Consider the following 14,128-nt stretch of genomic DNA (forward strand, 5'->3'; position numbering starts at 1 on the left):
CATTGTCCCGGGCCCCCCCCCCAACCCCAGCATCATTGTCCTGGGCCCTCCCCGTCAACCCTCCCACCATGAGAAGACCGACAAGCCTCCCTCTAGCACTCGTCAGCAGCTGCAGCATTCTAAACAGGCTGCTTCGCAGTTCACAGCCTTCTGCTGGTGATTCCCTCTGCAGCGTCACTGAGTCAGAGAGTTCGCATGGGAGGGAGAGCTAAATGTTCCTTTTCAGAAGGACCCTGGCTACGGAGAGAGAAGCGGTCTGCCCTGGGTGCTCCAAGGCCTGGTATCTTTAACTTCTTCAGGCAGCAACAGCGTTTACAATTAGCTGATGTTGCTGGCTTCGGGCCTTCCTCTCTGCTGAGTCCTGCTTACTTCCTGTTTCCATGAAGGCAAGACCCAACAGAGAAGAAGGCCCGAAACCGACAACAGCAGCAAATTGTGAATGCTGCTGCTGCCTGAAGAAGTTCATGAGGCCTTGGAGCACCCGCTTAGGGGGCTGCACTGCTGACTGGGGACAGGGTGACAGAAGGAAGAAAGGGAGCAGAGGGGGAGAGAATTGCTGTACCCAACTGGAGGGAAAAGAAGGAATGAAAGGAGATACCAGGGCATGGAGGGAAGAGAGGGAGGGAGGAAGAGATGCCAGGGCATAGAGGGAAGAGAGGGAGGGAGGGAGGAAGAGATGCCAGGTCATGGAGGGAAGAGATACTAGGGAAGGGAGGAAGAGATGCCAGGTCATGGAGGGAAGAGAGGGAGGAAGAGATGCTAGGTCATGGAGGGAAGAGATGCCAGGGCATGGAGATAGGAAGAGATGCTAGGGCATGGGGTAAGAGAGGGAGGGAGATATGCCAAGACGTGAAGGGAAGGAGGAAGGTATGCCAGACCAAGGGAAAAGGAAGAAGAAGATGTCAGAGCATGGATGTGGAGGGAGAGATGAAAGAAAAGGACAGAAATGGCAGGGAATCAGGAAATGGAAGGAGACAGATGCCAGACCGTAGGGTGGGAAGGAAAGGAGAAGAAAGAGGTGCCAGAGCATAGGGGATGTGGTGGTGACAGAGAAAAATGGAGAGGTGGCAGAGCTGAAATGAATAATATACAAAGGAGAGAAGGGGCACAAGATAGACAGTTTATGGAAGGAGCATAAAAAGAAGGAAGATGCCATATGGAACGGGGACATGCCGGACAGTGGATGACAGGGGCAGAGAGAGGCAGACATGGAAGGGGCTGATGCTGCATGGAAGATGGAGAGGAGAGATGCTGGCTAGAAAGAAGTGATTGAAGACAAGATGATTAAAGCAGAAACGACAAAAGGTAGAAAAAGATTTTTTTGTCAATAAATAAAATTATTATTATTATGATATCTGGTTTTATTTAATGTTAGTAGCTAGTTTAAACCGAATACCAAAAACATGGTTTTAGAAAATAAATTTGGCTCTCAAAAGAAATCTTAATTGTTGTACTGCTGATCTTTGGCTCTTTTGACTAATGAGTTTGCCTACCACTGGGATAAGGCAACATAACAAACTAGCCTCAGATAAGTTCCTTGTAAAGTGGGGCAAGATCATAGGTATGTTGTATACCCTTCTAAACCTTTAGTGCCTAGGTGTACTTGGAGAGACCTCCCAGGAAAGGGACTTGGGAGTTCTGCTCGACAAGTCGATGAAGCCGTCCACGCAATGTGTGGCAGCGGCGAAAAGGGCGAACAGAATGCTAGGAATGATAAAGAAGGGGATCACGAACAGATCAGAGAAGGTTATCATGTCGCTGTACTGGGCCATGGTGCGCCCTCACCTGGAGTACTGGTTGCTGTACATGAAGAAGGACACGGTACTACTCGAAAGGGTCCAGAGAAAAGCAACTAAGATGGTTAAGGGATTGAAGGAGCTGCCGTACAACGAAAGATTAGAGAAACTGGGCCTCTTCTCCCTCGAACAGATGCGATTGAGAGGGGACACGATTGAAACATTCAAGGTACTGAAGGGAATAGACTTAGTAGATAAGGGCAGGTTATTCACCCTCTCCAAGGTAGGGAGAATGAGAGGGCACTCTCTAAAGTTGAAAGGGGATAGATTCTGTACGAACTTAAGGAAGTTCTTCACCCAGAGAGTGGTAGAAAACTGGAACGCTCTTCCGGAGTCTGTCATAGGGGAAAACATCCTCCAGGGATTCAAGACAAAGTTAGACAAGTTCCTGCTGAACCAGAACGTACGCAGGTAGGGCTAGTCTCAGGGCACTGGTCTTTGACCAGAGGACCGCCGCGTGAGCGGACTGCTGGGCACGATGGACCACTGGTCTGACCCAGCAGAGGAAATTCTTATGTAGTCCTCAGGACAAATACAGCCTGCCTGACATTGGGACATAAGCAGTGGAATGGGTTGGCTAAAGGGTCTGTGGTAGAGAATGACACAGGGAGAAATTTGTCTCCCTCCCCACAGGACCTCAATTTCCCCATCCCCGTCCCCATGAGTTTTGTCGCTGTCCTTGTCCCTGCCCCATTCCTGTAAGCTCTGCCTTAACTGCACAGGCCTCAAACACTTATGATTTTAAAGTTTTTGAGACTTGTGCATATTAGAATGGAGCTTGTAGGAATGGGGCAGGGACAAGAAAAGAACTCATGGGGACAGAACGGGAAATTGAGTTCCCACGGTACAGGGAAAAGTTTGTCATTCTCTAATCTGTGGCCCTCTCAATTTTTGTCTTACACAGAGTTAAGAATGATGAATCAGCTTGGTTTGTTTGGCCCTCCCAATGAAAAGGAATTCTAGTATCACTGCCTTGGAATGTGGCCCATCTGAGAATTCTGACACTCAAACAGTTGCTGAGAGACAAAGCTGGGCCTAGGACAAAAAATCTTAAAGACCTTCTGCCGCCACTGGACACCCCCCCCCCTCCCCGGCCAGGTTTAAAGTTATTAGAAAAGCAGCACTCTTTTATTGCTAATGCAGGACCCCTCTTACTAGATCTTCCTTTTTTAAAGTTTCAGATGGAGACTTGTTCTTTGACTGGTTAGTCATTTTGGTTTCTTTGAATGTAGCTGTAGAATATGGTAGCTCAGGTGCCTCCTGCTTGAGCAAAGTATATAGCTGATATTCACTCTGAGAGTAACTGAGTCTTTCTTGCACTGAGTATGGTGGGAAGGTGTGGCTCACTGGTAAAGCTGCTGCTTCTGCACCCAGAGGTTGTGAGATCAACAGAAGTGCTGCTCTTGTGACCCTGAGCAAGTCACTTAATTCTCAAGTGCCCACCGCTTTGAATGTCCACTTTGAAATACCAAAGCCACAAAAAGGCAATATACAAGTCCCCATTCCATTCCATGTAGCATTGGACTCAGTGGCTGAAGTGAAGTGATTTCCTTGGTGCATATATTTGGAGTATGAGTCAGCGGTAGTGCATCCATATGTGTATGATCCATGTGGATCACTGTGGTAGCAGTTAGCTTCCATAATGTGGATCACTAAGGCTTGCTTCTTGCAGGTGAGATAGCCCCTGGTGAAAGGGAACATGCTTCATCAGAATCTTAGGATTCATGAGTTAGCTTGTGACTAAATTATAACATAGGCTTCAGTTTGCTGAACAGGATCTACAGACTGAGTAATGTGACAATGCTGACTCGTCCTACCATCATGCCATCATGGAAGATGGATGGTTAGCACAGAGAAAGAAGGAAACAACAAATGGGCAGGAAACCCTGGCAAGCAAGTTATCGGAAGACAACCAGAGCCTGGGACCAACATGATTTGAATAATGACCAGACAAGAAAAGGTAGAAAAAATAATTTTATTTTCTGTTTTGTGATTACAATATGTCAGATTGTATCTGAATTCAAGATAGTGTAGGACAGGCATGTGGGATTTCTTAGGGAGAAGAGAATATAATGCATGGTGGGGAAGGGCAGACTGGATAGGCCGTTAGGCCTTTATCTACCATTATGTTTCTATAAGACAAAATCACAGAGGGATACAAAAATACCTGGTCCCTCAAATATAGTCCGTAAATATACGGACATGTAATCTGTTAACACAGAGACAGCACAAGATGCTCCATGTAATGGGGGCAGAACTCAGTCAGTGGCCATAAAATGAAATTTATATGGTATGCTCTTATTGTCCTACCATTCAGTTGTTTCAATATCTGTCTGATTGTTGATTGTATCCCTGACTCAAACAGTATTTGCCAAAATATGTTGGACAGCTAGTAAAATAATATGCCAATCGAGAGTAAAACAATGAATAAATGTAGATGCCCTGTTACAGAATTGCCCTTTAAGCGGTTAACTTGAATTAATGTGTGTTGCTGTGATTTAATTCAAATTACATGTTAATAAATGAAGCCCATCAATTGCCATGAACAGCAATGATATTGTCCATCCTGGGGTTTTTTTTTTAGTACTCTCAAGGTTCAATCTCTTCAGAATATGACCCCCCAAAATTTGAGATGAATCCTTTCCTTTGGCACAGTCTTCTTACGTGGCAGTGTGTCCAAACTAATGGTACCCGTTTGAATGAATTACTCCAAAATCTTTTTGTTTACAGAGGAGAACTTCATCAAGAAAACTGGTAAGGATAATCCTAGAAATACAATATGAATAGAAAAAAACACTTTAGAAGTGTTAATGGCACAAAATGTTTGTGACAAACATTCATGTTCCCTGTAATAATATGCTGGCATAGTAAATATAATTTGTATTAGTTCAGTTTACCAATATGTTGTGTGTACTTTTTTTTATGCTAGAACTACCCAGAAGTGGTGGTCTAGCCATTCATAAATTTGAAGTGTTTTGATATCATTTGAGGTCACCATGATATATGCACCAAGGTGCCTTTATTATAAGTGTAAGATGACATTTACATACCTATACAACATTTTGGCATGCTCTCTTCAGCCATGGCAATGGCAAACATAAATGGGTGTATCTAAGTGCAACAAGCTACACATATAACTCACTGTATTCTGTAGATTAACTGTGCAAGTTAGAGACATGTTCATGTCCCTCCCATGCTCCAGAAAAAAACAAGAAAAAACTGCAGATCAAAATGTACAAGATGCAAGCTATGTTTATTTGTACCAAATATTAGTGCAGTTACTGATATCACCTTACTACAAACCAAGGGACCTAACACGGTCTGCGTATCGGAGAACACACCTTCTTCAGGGGTCCATAATTGTTAAGGTTTAAGATAAACCACAATGAGAATGGTATAAAACTATAATCACATTTGTTAATCATACAGCAACTGCAGCTTACGCTCAAAAACCACGTCTCTCCTCCCATGCTCCACCCATGTTTCTGTCCATGCGAATGCAGTTACACTTTGAAAAACATAGGCATTCTTGTGGTAGTTTTTTTTATAAGTATTTACCTCATGTAAAGCATATTTTACATATGGAAAATATCTATTATAAAATTGTATGTGAATATATGCACTTAAAAACTAGGTACTCCCAAAAATGGCACTTGATCTGTACAGAGGTTTTACTGGATGTCTAATATGGGAACTGGAGCAGGCTTCTCTTTTAAGCATCTCCATGTGTAAATAGTATTATCCCAGGACAAGCAGGCAGCCTATTCTCACCTATGGGTAACGTCATCGACGGAGCACAGATGCAGACGCCTCACAAGCAGACTTGCTTGAAGAAACTAGAAGTTTTGAGTCGACCGCACTGTGCATGCGCGAGTGCCTTCCCGCCCAGCATAGGGCACGTCTCCTCAGTTCTCAGTTTTCTATGGAGCCGAGAAGTCCGTCTTTGACTCTCCGTGTTTAACTAACTAACTTCGTACCTTCTCTCACCGCAGTTTTGTGTTATTTTCTTCACGAATCGCTGTGTTTCTTTTATTTCTTGTTAAAAAAAAAAAAATTAATCTTCCCTCCGTTTGCCGGGACAGGCCACTGTGCCGCAGCCCGAGAGCTTCGATCTTGCGGCGGCTATTTTTCCTTCTATGTCCCGGCCTGTCAAGGGCTTCAAAAAGTGTAGCAAGTGTCAGTGTGCGATTTCTCTTACGGACCTACACTGTCGCTGCCTCAAGTGCCTTGGGCCGAAACATCATCCGAAGTCGTGCCTGTGCTTTGCTACGCTTCAGCCTTGAGCCTTCAACCGTCATTGTATTTTGGTAGATAAGCTCTTCGAGATGGATTCTTCCTCTGATCCCTCGACTTCAAAGGCGACCTTGGCCTCGACTTCGACCAAGGCCCCTGCTGCTTCTACTGCTTTCACCTCAAGCCTCATCAGACCTTCGTCATTTGCAGTGGCTCTTTCTTCGACGACATCTGCTGTTTCTTCCCCTGTTTCCTCAGGTCAGATAGCTTAGCAGACTGTTCCAGCGGTAGTGATTAAAATGCCTAAGACTTCCAAGTCGAAGCACACTCACACTGCCTCTTTGGAACCTCCAGCCAGAGCAGGTGGTCCAGTTTCAGACACGGATCCATCCTTGCCGGCTTCTTTCCAGACCATGTTGGAGCAGCAATTTATTCAGTTCCTTACTAATATGGGACCGAATCTTCTTCCTCTCATCCAGCCTGGGCATTCAGCAGACTCCCGCGAGGTTGAGCCACTTCCCCTGCCTCAGTCTGAGCTTACATACTCTTTGCAGAGAGCAGAGTCTCTGCGGGTGTCTGGTCTGGCATCCAAACACTTAAAGCAAGGAGCAGAATCTTTGCAAGTGCTTTGGCAGGAATCCTCACACTCTATACAAGGAGCAGAGTCTTTGGGAGTGCATCGAGTTTCCTCCACCAAGCTTCTGGAGCTTCGCTCTACAGCCTCCAGTCCTATCCATTCTTGGATAGTATCGACTGCTTCTCTCTCTGAGGCAAAGTCTCCTCGATCTTCGAGATCTGCTTCCAGGCACAGTTCTCACCGACGATCGAGGCCTTCATCGAGGCATCCTTCCAGGCATGGTTCTTCTTCTAAAGAACGACCTTCTTCAACTAAGCCTCGCTCTACCCCTACCTCGACTAGACCACCGACTCCTCGTTCAAGGTCTCCAATGCCAAACCTGGAAGATGCAGCGGTTTCGATTGCTTCGTCCAAGTCTCCATATTCTTTTGATGCCTTTTTTCCTGCCAAAGCTTCATCTTCGACCCAGGCTGCCTCGAAGTCCTCGAGTCCTTCTCGAGGCAAAACATTGGCGGATTAGCTATCTTTCTCATCTTTTCTTCGTCAGATGGCTGTGGACTTGGATCTTCAATTAGATACTGGCTCTAAAGAGTACCTCAAAGTCATGCATCTTCCTCAACGTCTGGCAGAGTCACTTAAGCTTCCTCTTCATAAGCTTTTGAATCAGACTTTTGGTCGATGCCTGGAGACACCTTATACCATACCAGCTGTTCCAGGAAAATTGGACTTTAGGTATAAAATTGTGCATCGCAAGGGGTTTGACAACTCGCAGTTACCTCATCAATCCCTGCTTTTCGTGTCCTCCTTGAAGAGGTCCCATCCTTCCAAGATTTATGCCACCGTTCCTCCTGGAAGGGAAGGGAATAATATGGACAAATTCGGACGTCACATCTATCAAAATGCCATGATGTCCTCTAAAGTCCTCAATTATAATTTTCATTTTATTACTTATTTTGAGTTCCTTATTTCTCTGTTACCGAAGTTCTTGACTTATTTGGATACTCAAAAGCACTTTGAATTTAAAGAAGTCCTTGCTTCTTTATCTCAACTCCGACTACATCTCCCCAAGTCATCCTATGATGCTTTTGAGTTGTCTGCCCGGGCAGCTGCTTGCTCTGTATTTATGCGTCGCCTTGCCTGGCTTCGTACCATTGACATGGACCCTAATCTTCAGGACCGCTTAACTAATATTCCTTGTGAGGGCAATGACCTCTTTGATGAATCTATCGAGGCAGCCACCAAGAAATTGTCTGACCATGAAAAATCCTTTGTTTCTATTGTCAGACCTAAGCCAAAGCCAGCTCCTGCAAAACCTGCACACCCTGCTCCTATCTATCAACGGCGTTTTGCTCCGAGGACGGCTCCTTACAATCGCCCTCCTTAAAAAGCAGCAGCCTCCGAAGCAACAAAAACCTCAACCTTATTATATTTCTTTGAGGGAGTAAACAGCCAGGTGGATAAAGGGGAATCTATAGACATCATTTACCTTGACTTCCAAAAAGCCTTCGACAAGGTACCACATGAAAGACTGCTAAGGAAGCTATGGAACCACGGGGTGCAAGGGGAGGTCCACCGATGGATCAAAAACTGGCTGGCGGACAGGAAACAGAGGGTTGGAATAAAGGGCCATTACTCAGACTGGCAATGGGTCACGAGCGGAGTTCCGCAAGGGTCGGTGCTGGGACCGCTCTTGTTCAATATATTTATTAACGACCTGAAGGCAGGAACAAAATGTGAGGTTATTAAATTTGCGGATGACACCAAATTATACAGCAGGGTTGAAAGCAAGGAGGACTGCAAAAATCTCCAAAAGGATCTGACAGCGCTGGAAGAGTGGGCCAAAAAGTGGCAAATGAGCTTCAACATAGGGAAATGCAAGGTCATGCATGTTGGGAAAAAGAACCCGATGTTCACTTACAAAATGGGGGGATCACCGCTAGGGGTGAGTAACCTTGAAAGAGACCTGGGAGTGATGGTAGACACATCATTGAAGGCATTGGCGCAGTGCGCCACAGCCTCAAGGAAGGCAAACAGAATGTTGGGTATCATTAAGAAGGGTATCACGACCAGGACGAAGGAAGTCATCCTGCCACTGTATCGTGCAATGGTGCGCCCGCACCTGGAGTACTGTGTCCAGTATTGGTCGCCGTACCTCAAGAAGGACATGGCGGTACTTGAGAGAGTCCAGAGAAGAGCAACTAAGCTAATAAAGGGTATGGAAGACCTCTCATATACTGACAGACTGAAGAAGCTGGGGCTTTTCTCCCTGGAAAAGAGGAGACTTAGAGAAGACATGATAGAAACCTTCAAGATCATGAAGGGCATAGAAAGAGTAGACAGGGACAGATTTTTCAAAGTACGGGGAACCACAAGTACAAGGGGGCACTCAGAGAAATTGAAAGGGGAAAGGTTTAGAACAAACGCCAGGAAGTTCTTTTTCACTCAGAGGGTGGTGGATACATGGAACGCGCTACCGGAGGATGTGATAAGCAGAAACACGCTACAGAGCTTCAAACAGGGTCTGGACAGGTACCTGGAGGACAAAGGGATTGAGGGGTACAGATAGGAGAAGAGGTAGGTAATAGTTAGAGGATTAGAGGCAGTTACAAAATTAGTCAGGGATACTGTTCAGGCAATAAGGCCTGATGGGCCGCCGCGGGAGCGGACCGCTGGGCAGGATGGACCTCTGGTCTGCCTCAGCGGAGGCAACTTCTTATGTTCTTATGTTCTGCTACCCAACCTCAACCTAAGGCTACTCAGCCTTTTTGACTGTTTAAAACAGAGCATAACCTCCACCGTTCTGACTCTGTCTTCTTTTCCCCCTATAGGAGGTTGTCTCCATCATTTTTATCATCAATGGATGACTATTACATCCGACCTCTGGGTATTCACCATCATCAGGGAAGGATACTCTCTTCATTTCACTCAGGTTCCACCAGAGCTTCCTCCAAGAGAGTATCCTTCCAATCCTTCCCAGACCGCCCTTCTTATTCAGGAAGCTCAAGCTCTGCTTCGTCTCCATGCCATCGAACCAGTTCCCTTGGAACAGCAGAACAGGGTTTTTTATTCCTGTTACTTCCTTGTTCCGAAGAAGACGGGCAATCTGCGGCCCATTCTGGATCTCAGGGCTCTCAACAAATTCCTAGTCAAAGAAAAGTTTTGCATGTTATCCCTGGCATCCCTTTATCCCCTTCTCGAGCAGAATGACTGGTTATGCTCTCTGGATCTCAAGGAGGCCTACACTCATATCCCCATTCAAACGGCCCTCCCGTCAATATTACAGATTTTGGGTGGGGAATCTGCATTATTAATACAGAGTACTACCCTTCGGCCTGATCTCGTCTCCCAGAGTGTTCACCAAGTGCCTGGTAGTGGTAGCAGCAGCTCTAAGGAATCATGGTCTTCAGGTATTTCCCTACCTCGACGACTGGCTCATCAAAGATTCAACATCTCAAGGGGTTATTGTAGCGACCCCACGGACTACCTGGTTCCTACAAAGTTTGGGATTCAAAATCAACTTTCCCAAATATCACCTTCAGCCCTCACAGAATCTACAATTCATTGGAGCTGTTCTGGACACTGTCCAACTCAGAGTATTCCTCCCACAACAACGACTGGAAGCTCTTCTTCAACTCTGTCATACAGTGTCTTCCCGCTCTACCATTTCAGCAAGACACATGATGGTACTCCTAGGTCACATGGCCTCCACAGTACACGTGACTCCTTTTGCCAGACTTCACCTCAGAATTCCTCAGTGGACCCTGGCATCTCAATGGACACAAGTTTGCGATCCACTTTCTCGACACATAACAGTCACTCCTTCATTGAAGCAGTCTCTCTGTTGGTGGATGCTCTCTTCCAATCTTTCCAGAGGCTTGCTTTTTCAAACACCCCCCCATCAGAAGGTCCTCACAACAGACTCTTCAACCTATGCTTGGGGCTCTCATCTCGATGGGCTCTGTACTCAAGGCCTCTGGACCAGTACAGATCGTCAGTGTCATATCAATCTGTTGGAACTCAAAGCGATCCTCAAAGCTCTCAACGCTTTTCAACATCTTCTTCACGACCAAGTAGTCCTCATTCAGACGGACAACCAAGTCGCCATGTATTATGTCAACAAACAGGGAGGGACGGGATCTGCCTCCCTTTGTCAAGAAGCTCTGAAGGTTTGGGACTGGGCAATCCGCCACAACACCTTCCTCAAAGCTGTCTACATTCAAGGGGCGAAGAATTGCTTGGCAGACAACTTGAGTCGTCTTCTGCAACCTCACGAATGGACACTCCATTCCCCGCCTCTTCATTAAATTTTTTCACAGTGGGGAACACCTCAGATAGACCTCTTTGCAGCTCCCCACAACTACAAACTGCCTCAGTTCTGCTCCAGGATATACTCTCCTCATCGCTTCGAGGCAGATGCTTTTCTTCTGGAATGGACGAATCTCTTCCTATATGCATTCCCTCCATTTCCTCTCATTCTCAAGACTCTGGTGGAAGTTGAAGTTGAAGAACGATCACCATGATTCTAATTGCTTCTCCGTTTGCCGAGACAACCTTGGTACTCCTTTCTACTTCAACTCAGCAGCAGGGAGCCATACCTTCTACCAGTTTTTCCTTCTCTGCTTACACAGAGTCGAGGATCTCTGCTTCATCCCAACCTGCAGTCTCTACACCTAACAGCTTGGTACCTCTCAACATAACCCCTCTTCAGTTTTCTCAATCTGTAAGAGATGTTTTAGAAGCTTCTAGGAAGTCTATCATTAGACAATGCTATCACCAAAAATGGACTAGATTTTCTATGTGGTGTTTTTCTTATCATAAGGAGCCTCAGCATTCCTCCTTATCTTCTGTTTTGGACTTATCTTTTGCACTTATCCTATTCTGGCCTCAAATCTACATCTATCCGAGTCCATCTCAGTGCAATTGTGGCTTTCCATCAGCCTATTGAAGGGAAACCCCTCCAGATTCATAAAAGGACTTTTCAAAGTCAAACCTCCTCTCAAACTGCCTCCTGTGGTTTGGGACCTAAATGTTGTCCTTGCTCAACTGATGAAGCTTCCATTTGAACCAATTGATAAGGCTCATCTGAAGTATCTCACTTGGAAAGTGGTGTTTCTCATAGCCCTCACTTCTGCTCGACGAGTCAGTGAGCTGCAAGCTTTAGTTGCTGATCCACCTTTCACGGTGTTCCATCATGACATGGTGGTTCTTCATACTCATCCTAAATTCCTTCCTAAAGTGGTCTCGGAATTTCATCTCAATCAATCCATTGTTCTTCCAGTATTTTTTTCCAAAGCCTCATTCTCATCCTGGAGAAGTTGCTCTTCATACTCTGGACTGTAAACGTGCTTTGGCCTTCTATTTGGAATGCACCAAACCTCCTTCGATCCAAATAAGTTGGGACATCCTATTTCTAAGCGTACCATCTCCAACTGGATGGCTGCTTGTATCTCATTCTGCTATGCCCAGGCTGGATTACCCCTTCACAGTAGGGTCACAGCCCATAAAGTCAGAGCAATGGCAGCTTCAGTAGCTTTCCTCAGATCTACACCTATTGAGAAAATTTGTAAGGCTGCTACTAGGTCCTCGGTTCATACCTTCACTTATCACTATTGTCTGGATATTTTCTCCAGATGGGATGGACAGTTTGACCAAACAGTATTACAAAATTTATTCTCCTAAATTGCCAACACTCCCACCGTCCCATTCTGGTTAGCTTGGAGGTAACTCATATGTGAGAATACCTGCCTGCTTGTCCTGGGATAAAGCACAGTTACTTACCGTAACGGATGTTATCCAGGGACAGCAGGCAGCTATTCTCACAACCCACCCACCTCCCCTGGTTGGCTTCTCTGCTAGCTATCTGAACTGAGGAGACGTGCCCTATGCTGGGCGGGAAGGCACTCGCGCATGTGCGGTGCGGTTGACTCGAAACTTCTAGTTTCTTCAAGCAAATCTGCTTGTGAGGCGTCCGCATCCGGGCTCCGTCGATGACGTCACTCATATGTGAGAATAGCTGCCTGTTGTCCCTGGATAACACTCGTTACGGTAAGTAATTGTGCTTTCTCTGAGGACAAGCAGGCATTATATTCTCACATATGGGTGATGGACAATACCAAGTGCACTGTCCTTTAAAATTTTTTAAAGCAGTGTCCTTACAACGCACATGCCAGTGCCTTCCTGCTTGATGTCGGTTCATGGGACCTGCAGTTCTTTGTTTGTCATGGAGCTGAGAAACTGTATCTTCAATGTCAAACTTTTCGACTTTTTGGGTGCCTTCCCATCATTATTTTTCAACTTTTTCATTTTTGGCCTAGAGACCATTTTGATGCTCCAGGGCAGAAAGAAAGGACTCAATTATTTTCAGGCGGTAAAACACTGCAAGATACATTAGGACCATAACATGGTAAAATAACCCCAGTTTTTTTGCTAGGGTTATTTTACCACCCAGGGGCATCGGGTTACAAAGACACAGCCTGATGCTCCCAAGAGGTTTTTTGAGTGAGTATCTACTAAGGGGAAGAAAAACTCCATTAGACATTCTGGCATTCAAACTTGGGAAAAGTTAAAATTTGGGCTTCAATAAGTTGTTTCATTGTCCTTCTCTTTTACTTTTTTTAGTTCAAAATTCTGCTTATTCAGCAATGTCATCAAAAGTTAGAGTCTCTGTTAGGGTTTATTTTATTATATGTTTATTCAACTATGTATTTGTTTTTATTATGTGTTCATTTTAAATACTGTGTATATAAATTTTGTAAACCGTTTAGTTTTAAACGATATATTCATTTTTAAAATAAATAAATAAAAAGTGTTTTAGTCTAGATTAGTATTTTAGGTTATATTTCAGAGCATAAGATAAGATCAGATTAGGGTACAAATAGCAGTTGAAGAAAGTCTTTGTTTAGTGTTTAATTCTCACATACCCTCCCCAGTTCTTATCCATACCTGGCCTGATCTCTGACTTATAGGTTCTTAAACCAATTAGAAGACTAAAATAGTAATTAGTTCTTAAGAAATAGTCTAAGAAATCTTTGGAGGGTAACCTACCAATTAAAACATTACAAAATAAAAATTAAACATTACTATAGCCTAATAAATAACTAGCAATCTTAGGGGACATTAGTATACATATCACAACTCCTGTTGCAACGTAACAAAATAAATCACCAATGTTAAGATGTAGGCAGTCTAGCAGCAAGATGGGGGCTATCCAGTCTCTTGTACTGAGTGTTGCATGTTTGATTATCTCCCAGTTGGTGAGAGGTCTTATGTGTGTGCTCAGTGCAAAGAGCTCCTAGCCCTCAGGGCTGATCTCTTAAGACTAGAATAGCATACTTAGAGGAGCAGAGGGAGACAGAGAGGTACATAGAGGAGACCTACAGGGACGTTGTAGAAAACTCCCATCTCCAGTCTTGCAGCCTCTGTACTGCCTCAGAGGAGGAAGGCCTTCTTAAAGGAAAGCATCACCCTGGTGAAGTAGGAGGCAATCCTGTAGCCAGGACCTGCTCACCTGGTGATACAATGT

At 44.9% G+C, this 14,128-nt stretch overlaps 1 protein-coding gene across 5 annotated transcripts in view; it reads left to right on the forward strand.

Annotated features, from left to right (window-relative positions):
* Window positions 1-14,128, forward strand: part of TMEM232 (transmembrane protein 232) — a 179,989-nt gene that overhangs the window by 81,378 nt on the left and 84,483 nt on the right. For all 5 annotated transcript variants that reach the window (XM_033929134.1, XM_033929133.1, XM_033929135.1 and 2 more), the window contains one exon: window positions 4,381-4,550. In XM_033929134.1, the coding sequence (XP_033785025.1) occupies window positions 4,381-4,550 (170 nt within the window). The remainder of the gene's footprint in view (window positions 1-4,380; window positions 4,551-14,128) is intronic.

Source organism: Geotrypetes seraphini, chromosome 1 (assembly GCF_902459505.1).
Source record: "Geotrypetes seraphini chromosome 1, aGeoSer1.1, whole genome shotgun sequence".
Taxonomy (NCBI): Eukaryota; Metazoa; Chordata; class Amphibia; order Gymnophiona; family Dermophiidae; genus Geotrypetes; species Geotrypetes seraphini.